Source organism: Henckelia pumila, chromosome 2 (assembly GCF_033568475.1).
Source record: "Henckelia pumila isolate YLH828 chromosome 2, ASM3356847v2, whole genome shotgun sequence".
In the NCBI taxonomy this organism is placed as follows: Eukaryota; Viridiplantae; Streptophyta; class Magnoliopsida; order Lamiales; family Gesneriaceae; genus Henckelia; species Henckelia pumila.
The window spans coordinates 20,958,375-20,984,522 of record NC_133121.1 but is presented as its reverse complement, the minus strand read 5'-3'; the positions used below and the strand labels follow the sequence as shown (position 1 = coordinate 20,984,522).

Here is a 26,148-nt window from a genome sequence, read left to right as displayed (position 1 = left end):
ACTCCATTACACTGTGTGACCCTCAATGGTTCAGGGATACAGCTAGCCGTGGGCTCACAACTCCTTGTGACTCGAAACAACACTTTCCGACTTGCCCAACGAATCATGGTAAAGCGCCTAGCAACATCGCCCCATGATTCCCTAGGTATCACTGATAGTGCCTACAAGAACCAGTAGATTTTGGTTAGCGTACAGTACGGTCCCTTCATCCATATATCCCGATCGAATCAACAACCATTGGTATATCGAGAGTCGCTCAAGATTCGATAACTATGCAATGCATCTTGAAGATCAAATTAGAGACATCGCATGTGCTACTAAGAAACCATTTCTTAAATCACATCAAGTACTCTGGCCAGAGATTTGTCACACTAATATCTCCTCAGATCGCATAGGATATCCACACTCGCAAGTATGTGGTGAATCCTTGACAACAATGCATTGACTCCTATATGTGTCGTAACTGTACCCAATCTCGACACCTGATGACCCCCATAGAGTCGGTAAACGAGTCAAAGCACAGCACTAGCATATAGAGTCTCCATGATGTTTCAAGTCGTAAGGACTAATGGTGTACAACCAAAACCGCGGACTTTATCCACTCGATAAGTGATAACCACTTGGAAAGTCCGGATAGGGTAGTTCGATTATTCATCCTATGAATATCCATTTGCATGCTTCGAACATCTCCATGTTCCCTACCAATGAAACGTGGTACTCCGCATCGCAAATGCTAGTCTCAAACTCGAGCGATCCTTATCCTTATTATCGGACGGCTCAATCGACTAGGAACGGTTTTTAGAATATACAGTGACTATAAGATGTATTTCATGATAGACATCTCCATGTTCTACCACATCTTACATACACTATAGTATATTCAAGGTCTTTATCAAAACAACAATAGTATATCACAATATAACAATATGAAGTAATATAAAGTCATTGCCATAAAAGTGTAAATAATATTAAACAAAAGATTGTTTATACAAAGAGTCATCAAAGCCCATAGCCACACAGTTGGCTCACTGGGCACCCACTCTTACAGCTGCGAGCTCAAAGTCCAAATTCAGACATTGAGTCTCGAGCGTCTTCAACTATCTCGATGTCTAGACTAGAGCGCGATTTCTCTGAATAAGTGTACATCCAAAATCTCGATAAGAAGAAAAGCTAAGTACTGAAAGATCATCAGTACCGAAAATCAGTATACTGGGGCGCTGTTATGTCAGAAATTTCCATCACCAGATCATAAAATCAAGGAAAAAAACTCGATCCAAAAAGAATTCAGACATCGAAGAATAGCATACAACTGTTCGACACCAAAATCTGAAATACGATTCTCAAAAGCTCGGAATGATCAGAAAAATTCTCATTCCAAAAGATAAGCAAATCATCGATAAGAATTCCTAGCTTCAACTAATACTTCGGAAAGATCCGGTTAATAGAAAAATTAACAACACTGCAGGAGCATTCATCAATTCGAACGACCCGACAAGATTTAGAGGCACGATAAACATAAAACAGATTCTTCAATAAGAAGGCAAGAGACTCACCAGTATCTATCCGTCAATAAGAGTAGGAAACCAAATTCGAACGTTTACCTGATATGATATTATCGGGTGCAGTCTGAGCCTGATCCTCGGTCAGAGCATAAACTCATGCCTGCTGTCTGGTAGGTTGGTTCGCATGCTGGCTACCTTCCTGTCTATCCTGTTGCTGAGGTTGGAAAGAGTGGACCGTAGGTGCTTGCTGCTGAGGCTGATCTGTCTGTCTCGAAGAACTTCCACTCTGTGCTTGCTCAGAGCCCCGCTGAGGACACAATCTGGCAAAGTGCCCCGCCTGGTTACAGATATAGCAGCTTCCAAAAATACCTCTACACTGATCACTGGAGTGACGACCTCCGCAATTGGCACAAGACATGCCTGACTGACCCGAACTCTGTCCCAATACGAACTGCCTCGAGCCACTAGAGCTGGAATAACTGCTTCCGTGCTTCTTAAACTGTTTCCCCTTAGGATGATAGTAATCCTTCTTATTACCTCCACTGCTACCACCATCAGAACTCGGTGGTTGATTATGAAATTGAAAAGATTGATTTTGGTAAAGAGATGGTTGGTTCTGAAACTGACTAGGCTGCTGAGGAACAACTGGAGCTCCTTTCTGCCTCCACAAACCTGCTTCAGCTCCTTTTGCAAGATTCATGGCATCCGCAAAATTATCTGGCCTAGCAGTGTTTACCAGCGTGAAGATGTCAGGGTTCAAACCATTAATGAACTGATCAGCTTTGACTTCTTCGTTGTCGGAAATGTGCGGTGCAAATCTCAGCAAACTATCAAACTTGGACACATACTCCTCAATATTCAAATTCCCCTGCCTAAAATTTGAAAACTCGGCTCCCTTGTCCTTTCGGTACAAAACTGGGAAAAACCGCTTATAAAACTCAGATTTGAACATATTTCAGTTAATAGTTGTACCTCGGTTCTCCATGGATCTCTTCGTCGTGATCCACCAGTTCTTAGGAACACCCCTCAGCTGATGAATAACCAACCTGGTTCTGCGGTCATTACAATAGTCAAGGGAATCGAACAACTGGTCAATGTCGTCCAACCAGCTCTCACAGTCAACAGGATTCTCTGTACCCAGCAACAAAGGCGGATTAAACTACTGAAACCTTTTCAGCAAGGTTTCCATAGGCGTCGCTGTGACATCCATCTGAACAGTTTCGGTACTAGCTTGTTCGTTCGGAGGAGTAACTGGCGGTGGGTTTTTGTTAATAACTCGACGAGGACCCATCTGATAAACAAAGGTTAGGACATAAGATATCTCATCGCTACAATCGGTGCCCTTTCAACCTCTCAGAATTCGGATACCAGTCGATAACAAAAATAATTATATCGCAAGTAGTCCATGTTTTATAAATTAAATCACATAATCATGTAATTCAGATAATTCTCACATAATAAAGCATGCTCGCATGAAATTTAAATAATCGATAAATAACTCAATCACATGCGAGGAGCCAATACACGCGGACTCGATCTACCCCGCTCACTCTAGTTCAACCAATAACTTATCGCTCTGATACCACTTAATGTGAGACCTCGGTTCTAAACATATAATCTCGGATAATACAACAATTAAGCATACAAGATCAAAGATAAGAAGCAATAATTTTTTTTAAGAACAGAGCTCGCTCGATCGGTTAACCCAAGGACTGCCCGAAAAAAATTCAAAGGCCCCCGCTCGAACGATAATATCTTACCGATCGAGCGGACACAAAATGCCCAACTCTCTGCCTCAGCTCAGGGGTGCTCGCTCGATCGGTAATAATCAACCGATCGAGCGGCACAATTATGCAGAACAGAAAAACAGAATTACTCTCCTCAATATGCAACACAACACCTCAAATCTCAATATACAACATGCATAACTCACTCCAATCGACATGCATAATTCAATACAAGGTAGTTCTAGAGTTATACAATCTCAAACTAGTAGAACATGCTACAGTCTAGTTTATTCAATACAATACATAACGAGTTCGAATACAGTTTAAGTTTGATTACATATTCGACTTCTAAAACACCAAGGTCTCACTCTATCAACTCGACCACCTAGCCATGCGATCTCTGACTTGGTCCTGCCCCACCTGTTGCCAAGCACACATACAAAGACAAGACAACAGCCGGATAATCCGGTGAGAATAATATTCCCGAAAAAAGAGACAAACATGCAATATCATTTAATATATCAACTAATGATATATAATCTCAAGCATGATACACAAATCTCAGTCATGTACTTCAAGAAGGAATCTAAAATGAAATGCATGACTTTAAACTCTGGGATTATCAAGTCTGGATAATCAAAAGATAATCAACTCTTCTCTTCCTCTATTGGGATCCCGAGGATGAACTATCACACAAATCGCACCGACCCTCCACTCGGGGTGGATAGTGTATAATTCAATCCTCTAGACTCTGGAGCAACTATATAGGATTAAGTCGGTCATTGCAGTAAATCGCCTACCAATGCCCCCTATTATAATTCTCAGATCGTCTAAATCAAAATGAATGAATTCAAATGGCTCAATATGAATACAAGTGCAAGCATAACTCATTCAATAATCCAAGTAATCAAATAACATGCAAGTATGTGATTTCTCCGGAACACTCGAATCAAGTCGGATTCGAGTTAATCGTTCCATTCAAATCTAAGTCGTCTTTTACCTCTTCTCAGTACGTCGATGCTCCAAAACCTGAAAACAACAACGATTCCTCAATCAAGATTCATTCTAATATCCTTTATCGATAATAAGAAGGTCGATACTATACCGTCTTCAATCTCTTGAACTATTCAAATTCTGAAATCTCGCAAATCCCGGCCTTCAAATGAATCTGTAAAATAAATAATAAGGCTGAGATCAATAACGATATTCAAACTCGACTCATAACGGCTCAAACCAATTCATCTAAACTATAGTCCAAAACTCAAATCGGCGGCATAACGACTATATTCTTATCAAACCGGAAACACAGACATCAGTACAATAATGATACTAACTCAAATCAATACCAAATCATCAAAAAAAACTCAAAACAAACAAATCTCAAAACTCCAATTTTCGAAAATCACAAGAAATTTCATAACAAATCTGAACGACGCTCTATTTCCAAACCGACTGAGAATAAACGATAAGAACTCTGTCAAGAACAACATAACCGAAACTCAATCGATTCGAAAGACATCCAAAAATAGAAGTCTAGCTGATCGAAGAAGAACTTACTATAGAACGAAACTCTCGCAGCCGTGATCGCTAATCTGCCTTCAGAAATAAATTCTAACGGACAAATCGGCCGGAAACTAAAATCTAAAAGCTTGAAAGTGAAATGGGGCATCTTCAATGGAGGTTAGGCGACTTGGAGGAGAAGGTGAAGTGAAGAATAAGTCAAACCAAGTATAAATATCTAATAAAGTCTAATTTTGCAATTTAGTTTCTGAAAAATCCGAAATTTTCAAAAAGGATCCTGATCAAACTCAAGTCGATCCTCTAATTCTATAATATCTGATTATCTCAAATAAAGTCAATTAAGATAATTTCGGAGAGTTAGAAGAAAATAGGGATTATTCTCAATTAAACATATTAACAATCAATGTAAATGAGTGAATGCAATCATATAATCCACATAAGAACATAAAGCACGTTATCACTCATTACAAAATACTTAATATCATTACATGTCATTATAGACATCGTAATATAAACAGCTCATACGTACCTCAACCAACACTTAATTTACCACAGAAATATTTCAAGTATTTCTCGAATAATCCAATCCTGTGAAAAATCATTTATTTCATATTAAATCATCCGAGCAATGTCCAAATATCAACTAACCGACTCAAAAGATGATTTCAATACCGCTTGGTCTTTTTTTTTTCTTGCTCGCCACGAACTCTTGAAAAGATGTAGAGATCTTGTCAACAACCTCAACCAAATCATCTTTTTTTGCTTTCTTCTTTTTATTGGATGTTGAATCCAATGAGTTTGAACGTCGTGATCGTTTATGTGTGGAGTTTACCTCATTTTCTTCATCCTCCTCCATCGCATTGGCACCTTCATCAAACGTTTCAACTCCTAAACCGATTGCTCTATCTCTTCCATGGGTAATTCATTCCTACAGATGGGGTATTACCCCTTCTGTAGGATCAAGGCCATTGATTGGCCAATTTCATGTGGGGCCCACATGAAATGCATGTGTGGCCACACAGCTGCAGTGGGGGTAATACCCCCCACTGTAGCATCGACACACCCCTTCCACATAGAAGCACAATACCATTTCAATTCTCTATTGCTCTATTTTGTATTTCTTTGGCCTCTGGATGCGACTATTCATAAAAGAAATAAAATATTTATAAGTTTTTTGCTAAAAAAATATTTGTATATTAATTAATATGGATAAGAAAACAATATGACAAAATATGCATACCACAATATATCCATTCCAAGAATTATATTCATCCGATGTCACAACAATCATTTTTTGTTCTTCGTCCCAAGAAAATCCACTTTGTTTTTGAACATTTGTAACAACACTGTAATATTTCTTCCAAGCCTTGAGTCTATTTTTTATATTCTCTTTAATCAACTGAAGATGCATTTTGGAATTTAAATATGTCACTGCCGCTTGCAAAGCTTGGGGTTTCCAAGTATCTCCATCACATTTATTTCTTTGATCCATTTGATCAATTAAAAATCTAGCCAAATTATTGTCGATGTCTCTATTCCATGAGATACAGTTTCTTGATAATTCAGATTATTTTTTATGATATTCATGGTCCACCTACCAATAAACAAGTCTTTTATTTTAACACTATCATTTGTAAAAGCCCATTAAGTTGATATTTATTACTTATAAACACGACATGCTATATTGAAACCAAATGATTTGACAAACATAATCATAGGTATACTTTAAAAAATTCAAATGCAAAATATTTATTACCTCTAGAATTTTCTCCTCTCGATGTATCACCAACACGAATGGATTGTTGAGTTTCGGTAAGAAAGTCATCAAGCCTATGAATAGTTGATATTCCTCTTTTCATCTTGCTAGTTATGTAAGAAATATTTCTGCATTATAACAAAATATATATAAACCAATAATATATTCACAAACTGAAATCTTGGAACGGTCCCTTAAAACATCACTCCAAAATAGATATGAAGCTTTACTTGTTAACACAAACTGAAATCTTGAACTCACGTATATTTCTATCAAAGAATCATAGCAACTAGGATCCAAAAAAAGTCTCAAGACACAAAGAATCATAGCTACTAGCATGACTCGATCACATTATGATGAAACTTACGAATTCAACATAATAACAAACAACTATAGAGCAATCATATGGCTAAATTTTCAAATAGAACAATATTTAAGGATATATCATATAGCATAATAACATATCACAAAAGAAATTCATGTGCATTAGCACATCTCTTTCGGGTCAAACATTACTTAGTCATGAAAAAAATAAACAAACATTAACACAAAACCAGATCTCTGGCAGACTGGCTCCTAGGTCAATCCCAAATCCATTAGAAAATAGGTGATGGCAAGATAAACCACCCTCCAAGAGTCGAGAAGAGAACTAGAGTAGAAACAAGTACTGCAACTTGTTTTATTGGTAAACAATCAATTCGAAGATCATTGTTGTAACAATAAGTACATGTGAAAATTCAATAAAAACACCAATATTGAAATAACAATCATGAATGAGAACAACAAGAAACTATATACATTATAAAAAGTTGGTTTAACACTGCTAAAAATATTAACTCACATGGAGACCAAGTCTAAACATGAATCAAACATCTAATTCAAACATCTCAAGATCTATAGAAATAGTACACGACCAATCTGTTGCCATAATAAATCACCAAAAATTTCAAGGTATAGGCGGTCTCTTGTAATTTTTTCTTCTTAATCTCCATTTTATAATAATCCAACAACTTTTTTAAGCAAATGGGAGTATTTTTTTTTATGCAGTATCAAGTATCAAGAAAATTCACCTACAATACATACCGACATTAAGTTAGTGAAATGCCTAAAAAGAAGTTATACCAAATTGATTATCACGTTTGTACAGTATTATCAAGCAAATGTTGGGAAGTTCTCAAGCAAATTTATGTATTTCTAACCTGGACAATGATCAAATTGTACTATATTTTTTTGACTATGAATGAAACATTTTATGCATTATATCAAAATCATCAATCATCTCATCAAGTTTACTGCCATCTTCTCAATATCTCACATTCTATACCATCAGTAGACACAAAATAATCATCAAAATCTCACATTTGTGACTAGTATAGGAACACACAACAGTTGGAGTTCATAAATATAATATCACAAAACAAGTCAGCGTCAAAGAAATGAAAATGGTGACAGAAATTTCAGGAGCCAAACAGAAATTCAAATCCATGTAATGCAATACCAAGAATCTCAAAATCCAAGCTACACTAACTTCAAGGGGTCACAAAATTTCGAGAGTTCGACGTTAATCCGAACAACATCAACAAGAAATGCGAATAAAATCCCATTCAGTCCCTATATCTTTACCCAAAAAGCCTCGAGAAAAAGGAGAGTGTGGATGACAATTTTCTCCGCGGAAAAAATTCGAAACGGGGCGGGTTCGGAGGAGAATATTCGGGTATGAGTTCGAGTTCGAAGATTTTAAAAAATCCCAGCAACATATTGAGACGGGTATGAGGATGATATCCCCATCCCCAAACCCGTCCAGAGAATAATAATAATAATAATAATAATAATAATAATGATGATAATTATGATTATGATGATGATAAAGTGTTCAAATATTTTATTTATCAAATTTTACAATATCTAAAATCTTATAAATATTAAAATTAGAAGTATTACTATTCTTTATTTTATATTTTTTTATGTATCAAATTTTTTTCCTGTTACATAGACATATAAACTATTAATATTAATCTATGTATATTTTGTTATTTATTTTGATAAATTTAGAAAACAAATCTATTCTTAATAAATTTTTGATATATAGTATTTTATTTAAAATTTTGTTATTTAAAATATTTTGATTAATTTTAAAATTTAATATTATATTTACCCAAAATATTTTATGTATTTTATCATAAAATTTAATAATAATTTTTTTATTCTTATGTAATAAAATTTACTAATATTATATATATATATTATAATAAAATTTATTAATAATATATACATATTCTTGGGTATGGGGACGGAGATGAGGACTTGGTCCCCGCTTTGATGGGAATCCCCGATAATAAATTATGGGGATTGGGGCAGGGTTTGAATTCGTGAACGTGGACGTGGATGGGGAAGACATCCCCGTCCCTGCACCGCCCCATTTTCATCCCTAAGTGGGAGATGAGAGGCACCACTGTGGACGCTGTCGTGAAGAAAAAAGCTTGAAGAAAGCAACGCGGAGAAGATTTCAAATTATCGGTTGTGGCGAAGGATTCAAATCCATTGATAAATCCATGAGCCAAATCAATAGATTTGAAATTTCAAATATACGGGCCTGTCAAACAGTTGTAGTGGATTTGGGCTGTGGATTTGAAATCCAAATCAGCCCAAATCCACTCATCCAAGCAGAGCCTTATATAACTTTCAAGCTTTAAGGTAATATTGAATGTTTCTTCACATATATTTGGTTTTTTGTGAGTGAATCTTACCAATTACGAGACGATATCAATCTTAATTAAGGATGATATTACCTCGGCACCGTATGAAACTCGTCCCGTTTGGGGCAAGTTCAAATCAGGTCAAACAAGTCGGGATGAGGTGAGATGGAATGGGTCCAGGTCAACAGATCTGGGGTGGGTTTCAGGTTTGGATAGACTCACCCACCCACACTTATATTATATGTATATAATGTATATTGTGTAGACAAATATAGAAAAATGTTACGATGCACCCTAGGGTGCATGGTAACCACACTTTAATAATGATTTGTTAATTTTTTAATTTATTTAAAATTTTTATTTAATATAATTTAAATTATATTTAATTTGGCGGATCCAATCCGGATTGAACCCGCCGGATCCATGGTCAGGCGGGACGAGTTTGGGCAACCCGCCCCGTTGCCATCCCTATGCCCTCCTTCGCCCTACAGTAGATCCCCCCTGTTAGGGATGTAATATATTCTTTAGTATATTTATGTAAACTTAACATTATTTATCGTAATAAGAACTAAGAAAACCTATTTTTCACTTTTTGCGTCAAACCTCATAAATACAGCTCTGAGTTAGAGACCCACCCCACAAAATTTGCCCGTTAGATAAAAAATTTTTGTGTTGCAACTCTTTTCTACAATCGAAATATATTTACTCATATTAATTAATTTTCTCAAGTTTTACACATAATTTATTAAGTTAATCGATATATTAATTGAATTTTCTCTACATCAACACATTTACAAAGAACCAAAAATATATCAAATATATGTAAACGCGAATAACATGCAAAAATCTCAGATGGTAATTGGTATCTCCAGTAAAAAAAAAACCATTAATAACTTAATGCAAAAATAATAATAGTAATAAAAATAAAAAAATCAAATGATGCCAAGGGCATCCAAGAAAAGCTCATTTAATACAGAGCAAAACATAAAAATAAAGGAGTGCTATAGGGAAGATCACTGCAAGGGAGGGGAAATACGAGGGGATCAACTCGAACAACAAGAGAAAACACTCTTGTTTTGCTTAGATAAATCGACCCCGTCAGCCAGACTAACTCGATTCACAGACAATTCGGCCTTATAGGAGTCGGACTTGAGGATTTTCCGGCTAACTTTGTCATAGATCTCCCGAATAACAATCTCGAAAGACTTTCTCACATTTGTAGAATCCAAAGCAGATGTCTCGATGAAGAATAGTCCTTCCTCTTCAGCAAAGCATTTGCCCTCTTCCACACTCACCTCTCGGATGTTCTCCAGATCGCACTTGTTTCCTACTAGCATCCTTGCAACCGCAGTGTCGCAATGGGCTGCAATATCAAAGGTAAAAAATAGTTCAATAATACAAACCTGAATGTAAAAGATTAACTAAAATGCTTCTTGCACCTGTTTTAGCAAGATTCCTCGATATATTCAGCCACCAAAAAACAGTAACTTAATGAACAATTTCCGACTCACCAACAAAATGCTAACTAAACTTCACAAGAAATGTTAGTTATCGGACTATTTGAGTTGTTATAGTAGTTTTCCTTATATTTGTTGATATTCGAAACTTGGATCAAGTATAAGAAAAAAATTTCTATAGTTCATATATATTAATTCCAGGTGCCCCATTTCACGCGTTCCACCACCTCTCCGTTCATTTCAATTACTAATTGAACCGGGCCTGGAGTGAAGTAATCCTCGGAGATCCCCGACACAATCACTTGTACCAGTGTGGTTTGGTTCAAGTGCTCATGTGCTTTTGGAAATAACAGTTTTGTTCATATCAAATTCTGCCACCGAAATTGTTTATTTTTCATGAGAAATGAAGGGTACTAATAAATTTAAAATTTGTTATCAAGGATAATACATACTTCCAAAACAAAACAAAATAAAAAATTGACAAACCAATTTGTATACCTAACCTCAACATGAACAGAATATACAATTATTGATCTAGACAAGCAAACGTATATTGCCAAAAATTCGAACCACATTTATGAATGATGGGCACGAAAACTTAAATACATATATAAGCAACATTTTTGTGTCCACTTCAACTTGAGATGTAAAGATCTTTAATGAATACAGGTGGGAGTAATTTTGGTCATTTGTCCTAGACTCAGCTACCCCAACAAATCTTATCAATGACAATAATAAAGAAATTGACATCTTCCTTCATAATTTGCGGTAGATTGGAGGAGAATATCTAAAGGCAACGAACTAGAACGATTTACACCGATAAACCTCGACTCAAATAGAATATGCACAAAACCATTAAGCACTTGTCCTTCAATTCTCAATCAAAGAGTAGAGTCTACTTCATGAAATGAGTTCACATAGAACCAAGTACACTATACCTTGCGTATAGTGATAGTAGACTCTTAAATCCTCGAAAAACTTACATGAAATTCAATCACATTCGACCTTCTTACTGCAATGTAGGAATCACGACACAAACATCGATCCATTTACCAAAAAACCATCCTAATTTAGGAAAAAGTGAAGGTATCCCTCATTCCAAAAATGTCAACAGTACCTACATTGAATTTGTTGTAAAAAAAACGCAAGAACACTATCCTACCATATACCAATTCTTGATCTAATTATGCATTCATTATATAACATTAACAAAACATTAAGACCAGAATAGAAAGCCTAATCCCCACCAAAAAAAACATTAAAAAAATCCAATCTTTTTCAAGAAATTCGTTAAATATGAATATATTAATTGTGCCAACACTCACATAGAACAAAAGAAAAACGCCCAAAAAGAGAGAGAGAGAGAGAAGAGATTCAAAACCATACTGTTGAGTTCATCGAGCCACCGCTTGATACTCTCGAAAGTGGGCTTTCTACTGATATCATACACAATCAGAGCCCCCACAGCGCCACGATAGTAGGCGGACGTAACAGCCCGGAACCGCTCCTGGCCGGCGGTGTCCCACACCTGAGCCTTGACCTCCTTGCCGTCAACCTCCACCACTTGGGTCTGAAACTCGACCCCTATCGTGGCCTTCGAATGGTGGTCGAACTCGTCTCGAGCAAATCGTGACAGAAGATTCGATTTGCCCACCGCAGAGTCACCGATTACCACAATCTTGAACAAGTATTCCTCGCCTCCTTCCTCCCCCATTGCTTGTTGTGTTGTGTGGGTGTTTGAAGGCTGAGAATGGAAGAAATGGGGAAGAAGTGGCGCAAGTGTAAATGTCTGTGGTGTGGCTGCGTAATTCACGGGTAATAAATCTGTAGCTGTCATCTTTCCATTTATTTTATTTTATTTTTTTGGAAAAATAATAATACATTTGTTTCGTCTTTTTTCTTTATTTTCTTTTCCATGAATAAGTCCACGTGAAATTCATAAATTGCAAAGTTTATAAGTGAAGTGAAAAGCCTAATATTGTTAATCTATTTGTTAAATAATTTTTTTTTTGGTAGTCAAATAGATTCATGGTAGCGCTTAGTCATGTCACGCCCAAATTAACCCAACTCAGATTAAACAATTAAACATGTAGTAGCGAGAGTAGGGATCGTTCCCACGAGGAAAGTGAAATTTATCTGTGTTCTTAAAATTACTGAAATTAAATAAAAAAAAAAGGATTTGGATTTTAAAAAATAACTACTAACAATTTAAAACAAAATAAAATACTTAAAAACAAGTCTTGGTATCAGTCGACTCCATCCTTGAAATTATTCATTTGATCATCGATTCTCTAAAAATAATTAATTCTCATTGAATATTCACCATTGAAAATTTAATTCCTGTTTCACCTTAATTTTAGTTAACTAGACACAAGCGTTCTAAATTAACCCTTACCAATGAATTAACCCAATACAAGCGATCAGATTTAAACCCACGGCAGCATTCAAACTAGTAAAACTGATAAATCTAGACAACTCATACACAAGCGGATGAATTTAGCCTAGTCAATTATTATCCTTACAATTCCTAATCTCACAAGCGAACGATTATTAATTGTAGTTGCTTCACAAATCAGAGGTTTCAAACAATTACGGATTTGAATTCTAATTTAGCAGTAGATTGTATAGAAATCACAGGCCTATAATCTCACACACAAGCATGACAATCAATTCAGAATAACTCTTGATACGCAATTTGAATTAAACAAATAGAAACTGAATCTCACAAATTAAATAAAATCAAGGGTTTCGTCTTCCTTAACCAAGAACAAAAACTAAAAGATTAAAATCTAAGAACAAGGAAGAAAGAACCAAGCCGCCAGAAGATTTCTCTCTGTCTTAGGTCGTCCAAGTCTGCGTCGTTCCCTCTGATCTCTTCTATTGTGTCTTTTAAATCTCTTTTATATGTCCTCGAAACCCGTCAAAGAAAGTCCGACAAATCGAGTGTTTTAAAGTTACAAAAATCGACCAATTTCTCGCACAGAGCAGCGCGGGCGCGCCTTAGCTTCGTATTTTCACTTCTTTTCACATCCAGGGACGGCGCGGGCGCGCCTATAAATCGGGAGGGCGCGCCTTAGCTTCGCATGTGTTATTCTGCAGCGAGCGATAATTTTCAAAAAATCATATCTCACAATCTAACCGTCGGATTGAGCTGAAATTTGGACAGCTGCTTTAAAACATCTTGAACTTCATTCTGAACGGTGAAGATCGGATTTGAAATTTTATAAAATTAAATATAATTTTCAGATCATTGCTGCTCCGTAATTCATTCTCGCGCAAAAGCTTTTCCATCTTTTCCTCGACAAAAAGATACGTCCTATACAATAAACACGGGAGCGCGTAATGTAGACATGATGCATGAAATACAAACTAAAACTTAATTAAAACAAATGAATGCATGCAAAAACGACAATGAAATGATATGAAAATATGCAACACAAACATGAATATCAAATACCCCCACACTTACTCCTTGATCGCCCTCGAGCAAGTTATGCAAAACAATATGCAAATAAAACAAAACAATCATAAGTAAGGATGGATCATGACACCATAGCCTCAATGAAGTTTCTCCCACAAAAACAAGCTTACGAATACTCTCGATTTTCAATGATACACCTTCAGTTAAGCGCAAACGTGTGTGTGTGTCATGTTATTCCAACTAGTGCAACTTCAAAAGAAAAAATTTTAAGACTGTTCGCCGACCTAAGACATATCAGTGTACGTTTCACCCTCAAGAATCCCTCCTCTCAACAACCCTTTAACACAACACAACTCTCTTGAGATAAAATTATGTACCTTCGGATTTTGCACCCGGTATTGCAATAGCCCCAATAATTACCCGCTGACTTAGCTATAACTGGCTAGGATACGAAAAATCATTCTATTTTTTCTTTCTAATCCCCTCGTCTATAGCCCGGATAGAGAGCATCAACCCCATTTAATCCGCATACTTAGCCTTGATCTTGCTCTTTTAGGATTTCAATTCTGTCAAGGCCCGAATGGAGTTATAAATTTTTTTTTTTTTTTAGGTACGCCCAAGATCGTAGGTGTCACATAAAAAAATCATCAAGGTTCAAGAAACTATCAAGTTTCACAGATACCTATTGTCGTGCAATGGTCCAACAGACACCAACTCGTCTAATACATCATTACAGTTCACTGGTCAAACATGTGTGCAAAAGATTATTCACAACTCAACCTCAAGTTTCTCATATCCAATCAAGAGCAAATTTTCACAAAAAAAAACATTTTCTCACAATCTCTTCATAGGCTATCAATTTCCATCCTACTTATGTAACACGACAAATACTAACAAATTAACAAATGATACGGAACAAACTATATGCAAATACGCAACAAAACAAATGCAGAACAAAATGACAAACAACGAATGAAACTCCCCCCACACTTAACCAAAGCATTGCCCTCAATGTTCTAGCACTAACAACACAAATGCAAACACAAGATGAAAATGCAAGCGAAAAAAAAACAAAATAATACTCCCCTGGTTTAATTGTTGACGCTTTCCTCTTCGATATCTGGCTGAATAACGGAAGATTCCTATTGAAACTTTGGACTGCGGATGGGGCGGCTAGGTTCTGACAAACAAAGAAAATAAAACAAAAAACAAAACAAACAAAAACGAAATAAAGGAAAAAGACACTGGGTTGCCTCCCAGCCAGCGCTTGATTTTCAGTCATCGGCTTGACTCTCAGAAGCACTACAAAGAGCGGCAGACGCCCAAAGTAAGTGTCATATGACACCACAAATGAGTCTTGGTTCCATATGCCCTCAAGCTTGGCTAGATGTAAACAGATTAAGCTCGTCACCTCAACAACACTCTGAAGCTGGTAAACATGGGAAGAGAATATCTCTACTGGATCTCGGAAGCCAAAATCCTTTGAAACAGGTACTGATGGAAGGACAGGATATTGGGGATGTGTGTATGATAATACTATCGATGAGCTCCTATCGATAGATTCTTGAACCGCGTCATCCTCGCACTTTTCTGACATATTTCCATCAACCAATATTTCTTTCAGTACATCTTCCGGCTGAGGGCCAATAAGAAGAGAAGACTCAAGCACTTCTAAATCTTCAGCAGGAATTGATTCGCACTCCCAATCCTGGTTCTCTGAGTCATCATCATCAAACCAAATTGGGTTGGTCACTGCTTGAGTATCTTGCTTCACCTCCTATTCGATGTGTCCCTGGAGAATTGACCTCTTGAGATTCTCTATGTGCTCCGCAAGGTCGCATCTAGACTTCTTCATATCTTTTATAGTTTCCTCAGTCGATGCCACAAGCTTGCTCATTATATCCTCTAGCGGATGTAAGACCCCTTGATCACAACTTCCCACCTCCTGTTGAAGCTCGAATGGTTGGTCTGTAAAATCTGGGTATTGAAAGTGTGAATACTGGTAATAGTCAAATTCTGTCATATCATCCATCAGGTGTCTAATGGTCTCATAATCTTGGCAAAAAATTGAAATACCGGCTGTGAAAGCTCCATCAATTACCCATCTTCTTGTCACTGCATCCAAAACACCAAGAAAATATGTTAGGAGAGAATAGTTAGAAAAATCACGATACCGGATGATGGTTGCTAAATCATTGAATCTCTTCCATGCTGCGTAGAAAGGCTCTCTGTGTTGCTGGATAAAACTTGGGAATACTTGTTGATTTAACATCTCGAAGTATTACACCGCAATAATCCTCCTTCGCCTAAGCAAAATTCTTTCTATCTCTGAGTCGTATGAAAATTCTTCTTCCTCCGAAGATTCACCTGCACGCACGAACAAACCAGAGTAGCACAAGGAGGAATAATAAAAATAAAAAAAAACAAAACACAAATAAATTAAACGCCTTTTCCCCGGCAACGGCGCCAAAATTTGGTAGCACTTAGTCGTGTCACGCCCAAATTAACCCAACTCAGATTAAACAATTAAACATGTAGTAGCGAGAGTAGGGATCGTTCCCACGAGGAAAGTGAAATTTATCTGTGTTCTTAAAATTACTGAAATTAAATAAAAAAAAGGTTTTGGATTTTAAAAAATAACTACTAACAATTTAAAACAAAATAAAATACTTAAAAACAAGTCTTGGTATCAGTCGACTCTACCCTTGAAATTATTAATTTGATCATCGATTCTCTAAAAATAATTAATTCTCATTGAATATTCACCATTGGAAATTTAATTCTTGTTTCACCTTAATTTTAGTTAACTAGACACAAGCGTTCTAAATTAACCCTTACCAATGAATTAACCCAATACAAGCGATCAGATTTAAACCCACGACAACATTCAAACTAGTAAAACTGATAAATCTAGACAACCCATACACAAGCGGATGAATTTAGCCTTGTCAATTATTATCCCTACAATTCTTAATCTCACAAGCGGACGATTATTGATTGTAGTTGCTTCACAAATCAAAGGTTTCAAACAATTACGGATTTGAATTCTAATTTAGCAGTAGATTGTATAGAAATCACAGGCCTATAATCTTACACACAAGCATGACAATCAATTCAGAATAACTCTTGATACACAATTTGAATTAAACAAATACAAACTGAATCTCACAAATTAAATAAAATCAAGGGTTTCGTCTTCCTTAACCAAGAACAAAAACTAAAAGATTAAAATCTAAGAACAAGGAAGAAAGAACCAAGCCGCCAGAAGATTTCTCTCTGTCTTCGGCCGTCCAAGTCTGCGTCGTTCCCTCTGATCTCTTCTATTGTGTCTTTTAAATCTCTTTTATATGTCCTCGAAGCCCGTCAAAGAAAGTCCGACAAATCGAGTATTTTAAAGTTACAAAAATCGGCCAATTTCTCACACAGAGCAGCGCGGGCGCGCCTTAGCTTCGTATTTTCACTTCTTTTCACGTCCAGGGATGGCGCGGGCGCGCCTATAAATCGGGAGGGCGCGCCTTAGCTTCGCATGTGTTATTCTGCTGCGAGCGATAATTTTTAAAAAACCATATCTCACAATCTAACTGTCGGATTGAGCTGAAATTTGGACAGCTGCTTTAAAACATCTTGAACTTCATTCTGAACGGTGAAGATCGGATTTGGACTTTTATAAAATTAAATATAATTTTCAGATCATTGCTACTCCGTAATTCATTCTCACGCAAAAGCTTTTCCATCTTTTCCTCGACAAAAAGATACGTCCTATACAATAAATACGGGAGCGCGTAATGTAGACATGATGCATGAAATACAAACTAAAACTTAATTAAAACAAATGAATGCATGCAAAAACGATAATGAAACGATATGAAAATATGCAACACAAACATGAATATCAATTCACTACCTCAATTAGGAAGATTCAGATCATCTCTAGTAATGTTTGAATCTATGTAGCTGTCATTTACCTCCAGAGCCGGACCTAATATTTTTAAGCCTGATGTTGAGACGAGTTTTAGAAAATTGACCCTCAAATAATACAATGCATTGTTTTTAGTTAATGAGATTTTTTCTAAAACAAAAACCAAAAAATATAAACTAAAATATAAATACCAAATAATATATAATAATATTCAAAATGTTTGTAAAATAATCAAATAACATAAAATTTAAGTTCTTTTCTTTCACCTAATATCGTTTTTAAGCCTTGATATTGCAGAAGCCAAAATAACTTATTGGGCCAATCAATATAATTGAATTATTTAAAATTAAATTAAATTAAAACTATTTTTTGGACAAATACTTAATACCTAGTATAATTTTTTTTGGGTCCCCTAATTACATGGGCCTGAGGCGAGGCCTTTCGGGGTTTCCTCAGATCCGGGCCTGTTTACATCATGGACAAAACATCAAAAGCACCAGGGAGTGTTTATAGAAAATCTAGCAACAATCCAACGACGACAACCTAAAAGAGAGCAAGATTGGAGAAATGAGAACTACCTCACAAATGTAATGACTTGAGTTATATTTTGAAATTTTTAGTGATTTATGAGTTTGAGTTTTATGAGTCTAGTTTAAATTTAAATGAATAAATATAAATTGAGCCTCAAAATTAATTTGAGATAATTAAGGCCATTTCATTAAATGGGTGACGGTCAAATTTTTCTCAATTCATTTCAATATATCAGGGAAAAAAGGGTAAAAAAATTTACATCCCTAATTCTTCCTCAGATTACAAATAGAAAAGATACAATATCTTTATTTAACTTGATAATATACTCATATAGGAGATTTAATTCAAGCTCGAAAATTTGTGGATCTAATATGAGCTTGATAACTATTATAAGTTCAATTTGAGTAATTAAATTAGGAATTTGGCTATTGATTTCGCAAATGATAGGTGGTGCGCGTTTTCATGAAAGGGTACACTACGTAATATTAAAATATAGTTGGAAGTGATTAAAAATCTAGTCATCAAGAGAGTGTTTGTAACCTCTAAATATAAGTGATTATATATTTTTTATTCACAAATTTTTGTTAAGAAAAAATCCATAATTATTTATTTTTAAAGGTTGCAAACACTACATTAAATATAATGATTATATTGGATAGATGAAAATGAGAAAATACAGAAAAGAGGGTAAAAACATATAATAAATTTGACCTTTCATCAGGAGAGCTCGGCCCATTCCCACTAGCCCGATCTAAGTACTACATGGACCCATCCACAAATTAGGCCCAAGAGGGGAGGTTCATTAGAGGGCTCATCTCATTGGGTTGTCGACCTCCTAAATATCAATTTTTAGTCTCATTTGTGCCCGTCCGACTGAATTGGTTGCCCACATGGTGACATGCTTTGTCAAATGGGCTGGTCTGCTCCCACCTTGCTTGGGTTCGCCAATTTGGCGGGTTGGAAAACTCAATCCAATCAAACTGGGGTGGGATTGGTTCGGGACCCGTCTCGTAACCTCCTTATCCGATTTCCATTCTGATAGGAATTAGAATTTTTTTCTTCCCGATCTCGCACCCGAGAAGTGTCGGAACCCGAATGTTCGGGATCCCGCCGGGTCGAGAGAGGGTAATCCCAAACAATATTTTTTAAAAAAAAATTTCTATGAAAATATTTTTTTTAAAAAAAAAATATGAAAAAACTCAAACAATTTCTTAGCACATTACAAATAAATTAAAATTTCTTTGTATATAACCATTAAAAAACTAAAACATCTTCTTAGTACATTACAAATAAACTAAAAAAACTACTTAATTAATACAATAAAAGCATACAATTATTCATAATAACAAAAAATAAAAATTTATAACTCAATGTTAATATTAAAAAATATAAATATAAATATAAAAAATAATTATATGATATATAATTATAAAACATTAATATTAAAACAGAAAATTATAAAAAAAATATTTTTTTAATTAAAAAATATTATTTATATATTTGGTTCGGATCGAGAATCCCGTCGGATAGAGTTGCCTATCCCGATCCCGATCCCGAAATTGATCGGATCGGGATTTTCGAAAAAAGTTCGGGACGAAAAAAATTCGGGACGAGTTGGGAATCCGAAAGGATCGAAATTTTACTGAAATTTGCCAGCCATAAATCAAACACAGTCACACAGATGGCAGAGGCCAACCCGTTAAAAAATTTAAAAAAATTACCAATTTGTTTTTGAAAAATGCATACATAAAATATATTAATAAACGTTATAAATCTTTCAAAATTCATTAACCTATTATGTAAATCATTATAAAAATTTCAAAACTCATCGATCATACATCATTAATAAAAATACTAGCGATCGGGGCATACGTGCTGCGTGTGTAAATGATTAAAATTTAATATATATTTTAATACGATAAGGTTGTTATTATAAAAATATTGTGTGTAATATGTACTCATATTAAATATATTCATCGGTATACTACACACATTATTTGAGCACAATAATTGTATTGATATCAACATCATCAGCAATATAAAATCTTAGAAAATCGATAAATGCTTTAAATTGAGTAGCTACCGTTATTTAAAAAAAAAAGATCGAAAGAATAAAATATTCACCTTCACATTGAAGAATGCTTTTATCCCCTATTTTTCACTTATTTATAAAAACTAAATATAAAACTTTTAAATGTATCTCATTATAAACATGAGATATAATTATTTAAATCAACTGGTCAGAACTTGTCTTCTTACTTGCGACGCTCGTAGAACTGCAAGAATAACAGTTATAATCTGAGAATTTATTCTATTACATTAAAGTAATATATATTCAGTAAGCATAATACGTTATTTATGTAGTATTATTTTTATATCAATATTATTGGCATGTCTGATTTTTTTCATATCAATATAAAAAACAAATAAGAGTAAAATATAAGAGAATCACGCGACAAAAAATATTATTATTATTTTTATACTTTTAAATTTAATCACATATGTATCTGAACACTGTTGTTTCTTCTATCTGTCTTCTTCATTTTATGTATTTCTTAAAATTTAAAGATGAAATTATAATAGTAAAACTTGAATAAAAATTTAACACGACGCATTTAGAAAATATAAAAGAGTATATGTTGTCATACCTTTGTTAGATCTCAACCTTCAATCCAACTAATTCTCTTCATACTATAACAAAAATTAACAAAATATACTCATCATTTTCGAAATAGAGAATTTCTTATCCGATTTTCAATGTAGGAAAAGAACTGAATAAATGATTGAATAGTTCATGAATACAACAAATGGAAGAATTGGTTTATTAAAATGTAATTGGATTATATCGGTGATTTAAAATCTTAACGGATTGAGAAAAAATCAAAATAGATTTGTTCCTATCTCTTATGATTTTCAATCCTAATTTTCAAAGTTCAACAGAATACAAATATTGAGTGAAACTGAAAATGAAAAAATGTATTAAAATTTTGAAAAATCAATTTTAAACACTAAAATTTTTATTTAAATTCGTGAAATAAAAAAAATATATAGATAGCGTGAATAAGATGAGATTTAAACTGATTGATAAATAATCAGAATTGATTTGTTCCCATCAATTATGATTTTCACTCCTAACTTTTCAAATTTTAAACTTCAAATGTAGATTGGGTAAAAATATAAAATCAACAATAAATAAAATTAATAATAATAACGTACGAAATTTATGAAAAATAATTTTAAAACACTAAATGTTTGAAGAACAAAAATTAGATGACATATTTCAGTTGAAATATAAACTTCGGAATATATTTGTTCTGATATTTTTACATTAGATATTTTTATATTAGATAACACTTGAATAAAATTTGATGCAAGCCAAATTTGAACATTAAATACAAATTAACATTTTTAAAAAGCAAATTTAAAAACTAAAAATGATGTTAAAACGTAGGACATGAAAATATTATGAAAATAAGTTTAGTATTTGATCATTCCCTTCTACTTTTTTAATGATATATACAACAAAGAGCTTTAAACATACTGAATACAAAGATTGAGTGGAAACCGAAAATGAAATAAATTTATTAAAATTTTGAAAAAGCAATTTAAAACACTAAACATTTTATTTAAATTCGTGAAATAAAAAAGAATAGTTAGTGTGAATTATGAATAAGATAAGATTTAAACCGGTTGAAAAATAATCAGAATAGATTTGTTTCCATCGGTTATGATTCTCACTCCTAACTTTCAAATTTTAAACTTCAAATGTAGATTAGGTAAAAGCATTAAACCAACAATAAATAAATTTAATAATAATAACCTACGAAATTAATGAAAAATTCATTTTTAAACGCTAAATATTTTGGATTGGACTTGTTCTGATATTTTTACATTAGATAACACTTGAATAAAATTGGATGCAAGCCAAATCTGAACATTAAACACAAATTAAAATTTTTTAAAAAGCAAATTTAAAAACTAAAAATGATGTTAAAAACATAGGAATGACAATATTAAGAAAATAAGATTTAATATTTAATCATCCCTTCTACTTTTGTAATGATATATACAACAAAGAGCTTTAAATATACTGAATAAGAAAAAACATAAAAAATTTGCTAACTACTTTTCCAGTGGCTCATTCGTGAGGAGAGTGCATGAGATAGTTAGTGTGTAGGTTGAAGATTCTGAACCAAACACCGATAAAAGTAAGACAATTTTTGGATGAGAAAAAAATGAGTTATTTTAACTTTTGTAAATTGAATCAAAATTTAAGTTGGAACTCAAATAGATCGAATATATCATCTTTTTCATGTGTAAACTTGGAAATGACACACCAATATCACCGCAATGGAAGATCAATTTTCAGTTCACAGCAAGCGAACTCTGTAATCAACCTATAAGCTTGGAAAAGACACACCAAAATTTTACTTATCTAAAGAGCAAATTCTGGTTTTACTTATGAAATAAGTAATAGCAGCCATGTAAAGTTTTTAAAATCACAATCACCGCAATTAATGATCTATTAACATTAAGTGTTAGTATCGTATCAATATCATAACAAACACTTGATAAGACATAAAAAAATTCCACCGAATTCAAAGTTAAAAACAGATCGAATCAATTCAAACACTTGGTAGCACATATTAAATCCAACCAATGCATAATAAAAACCAAATGAACCAAAACTGTCGACACAATGAATAAACCTCACCAACCTCATTTGAATAAAACTCATTTGTAGCAAATATTAAATCCAACAAACACACAATAAAAAAACTTTAATATTGAATAAAAACTTTCATTTTCCACCATCCGAGATAAAAACAATCTGTAAACTCTGAAAGTTCTCAAAATGATTAGAAATCTGGCGTTTAACTTAATTTGTTTTGTTTGGTTAATAGTAATAGTGTATATATTCAATAATTGGTTAGCACAACTCCTGATTCCTAATTTCGAACAAAGTAAGACCATTCCTATCGGGAAAAAATAGTAGGTTTTAGAAGAAAGGAAAAAAATTCATTGAAGAACCAACATAACCGTCTATACAATTATGAGAAAATGAATTATGATTCTTGATATTTACATGGAAGCTTCCTCACTTTATATACTATACCTAATACAGCTGTCGCTACTTTGACAACTAATCTTCACCTCACTATATGACTAAGCAACTACAAACAAATCATCTCTAATACTCCCCCTCAAGATGAGGAATGAATGTTATGTACTCCTGTAAGGGATATCATGGTTCATAAAAATTTTTATTCCTTTCAACTCCCATCTTGAATAGAAGAGTTCGAAACTGAAAAGGCAGCAACACTTTAGTAAACAAATCTGCAAGTTGTGACGCTGAAGAAACATGCATGAGTTTAACGATCCCAGCTTGAACCTTTTCTCTCACAATATGACAATCAATATCAATATGTTTGGTCTGTTCATGAAAAACAGGATTAGATGCAATATGGATTGCAGCTTGACTGTCACAAAACAAAGCAACCGGCTTTTGACAATGAACTCCAAGATCTTTAAGAAGAGATATTATCCATAAAATTTCACAAGTGGTTGCAGCCATTGACCTATACTCAGACTCAACTGATGACCTTGCAATGGTTTGTTGTTTCTTTGATCGCCAAGAAACCATAGATTTTCCGAGGAACACACAAAAACCAGTTGTGGACTTTCGTGTCTCTAAACATGCTCCCCAATCAGCATCAGAAAAGAATCTAAGCTTAAGATTTGTATCTGAACTATAAAAGAGGCCTTGTCTAGCCGTTCCCTTGATATAATTCATCATATTGGTTGCAGCCTCCATGTGAGGAATTCGAGACTTAGACACATATTGGCTCAGCTTATTGACTGAAAAAGCCAAATCAGGCCGTGTAATTGTTAGATACAACAATTTCCCAATCAATCTTCTGTAGGACAATGGATCAGATAATAATTTCCCATCCTCTTGACTTAGTTTCATGTTAACATCCATAGGAGTAGTTCTTGGCTTACTTCCAAGAAGATCTGCTTCATTAATCAGTTGTAATGCATAGTTCCTTTGACAGATAGAAATTCCATTCTTGAAACATGCAACCTCTATCCCCAAAAAATATTTCAACTCTCCCAAGTCTTTCAAGCAAAACTTACTATTGATAAGAATCTTAAAATCTGCTGTTTCTTCTTTATTGTTTGTAGCTATAACAATGTCATTAACATACAACAACAAAGCCAAGAAAACATCTCCACGAATGCAAATAAACAATGAATTATCTGCATTTGATTGCACAAAACCAAGGTGTATCAAGGTAGAAGAAAATTTAGCAAACCATTGGCGAGATGTTTGTTTGAGTCCATAAAGAGATTTGTGCAGTTTACGAACAACATCTCTAGGTAAAATCTCTCCCTCTCTGCAATATCCCGGAGGCAGAGACATATAGACCTCTTCAGATAAATCTCCATGTAAGAGCGCATTGTTCACATCCAGTTGGAACAAGAACCAGCCTCGGGCTGCTGCAAGAGCTAACAGAACCTTAACAGAAACAAGTTTAGCAACAGGGAAAGAAGTTTCAAAGTAATCAATACTCTATTGTTGTGTGTAACCCTTAGCAACTAGCCTAGCTTTGTAACGTTGCAAAAATCCATCAGCAGAAAACTTGGTCTTATAAACCCATCGACATCCAACCATAGTTTTACCCGATGGCAATGATACAATAGACCATGTATTATTGTTTTCTAAGGCTCGAAGCTCTTCAGTCATGGCTTGTCTCCACTATGGAAACACAACAGCCTGAGAGAAATTTTGAGGCTCAACAATAGAAGAAACATTTGATATAAAAGCACAAAAAGAGGGTGACAGCTTTTGAGTATCAAGAACTGAGGATAAGGGATGTGCAGTAGATGTGTTGAGGTGATGATTAAAAGCATAACACTGATAATCACGAAGATGAACAGGTCTGGAAGAAATGCGTTGGGAACGAGACGGACCAGGTGCATTGGTTTGAGTAGAATCATGTGCAAGATTTGCTGGGATAAAATGTGTAGGTAACACCCGATCAGAAAATAGATCAAGGATATACAAATGTTGCGATGATTTGTCAGGTGTATCAAGAAATGGGAAAGTAATTTCATGAAATGTAACATCCCGAGAAATATACACCTCATTGGTATCAAGATTCAACAACTTGTAACATTTATATCCTGGTGGATATCCAAGAAACACAGATTTGATGGCTCTAGGAGAAAACTTGGATCGAGAAAAGACAAGAGTAGAGCCATAGCACAAGCATCCAAAATTCCTTAAATGTGAATATGCTGGATTTTTGTGATACAATATTTCAAAAGGTGTTTTGTGGGCAAGAACTAAAGAAGAAGTTCGATTAATAAGATACACAGCTGTGGTAACACACTCATTCCAATACAACAAAGGGATACCAAATTGAAATAAAAGGGCACGAGCAACATTGAGAATATGTTGGTGTTTTCTTTCTACAACAGAATTTTGTTGTGGGCGTTCGACGCAAAAATGATAATGAACAATGCCCGTGTCCGAGAAGAACGTAGTAAAATTAAATTGTGGTGCATTATCACTTTGAACCGATTTGTTTTTTGCATTAAATTGAGTGTGAAC

General features: G+C 34.5%; 1 protein-coding gene across 1 annotated transcript; it reads right to left on the bottom strand.

Annotated features, from left to right (window-relative positions):
• Positions 1-10,037: 10,037 nt before the first annotated feature.
• On the bottom strand, positions 10,038-12,458 carry LOC140885173 (ras-related protein RABA5b-like). Its single transcript, XM_073292123.1, has 2 exons — positions 12,046-12,458; positions 10,038-10,565 (listed from the first exon to the last, which is right to left on the bottom strand). Exons 1-2 carry the CDS (start codon positions 12,371-12,373, stop codon positions 10,246-10,248), a joined length of 648 nt encoding a protein of 215 aa, XP_073148224.1. The 5' UTR covers positions 12,374-12,458; the 3' UTR covers positions 10,038-10,245.
• Between the last annotated feature and the right edge of the window lie 13,690 nt (positions 12,459-26,148).

Bases quoted from the DNA above. Each gene is read 5' to 3' on its own strand.
- LOC140885173 (XM_073292123.1), bottom strand. From the start codon at position 12,373: ATGGGGGAGGAAGGAGGCGAGGAATACTTGTTCAAGATTGTGGTAATC. The intron at 10,566-12,045 runs GTATGGTTTTGA...TTGATATTGCAG, and splicing joins GTGGCTCGATGAACTCAACA to CCCATTGCGACACTGCGGTT.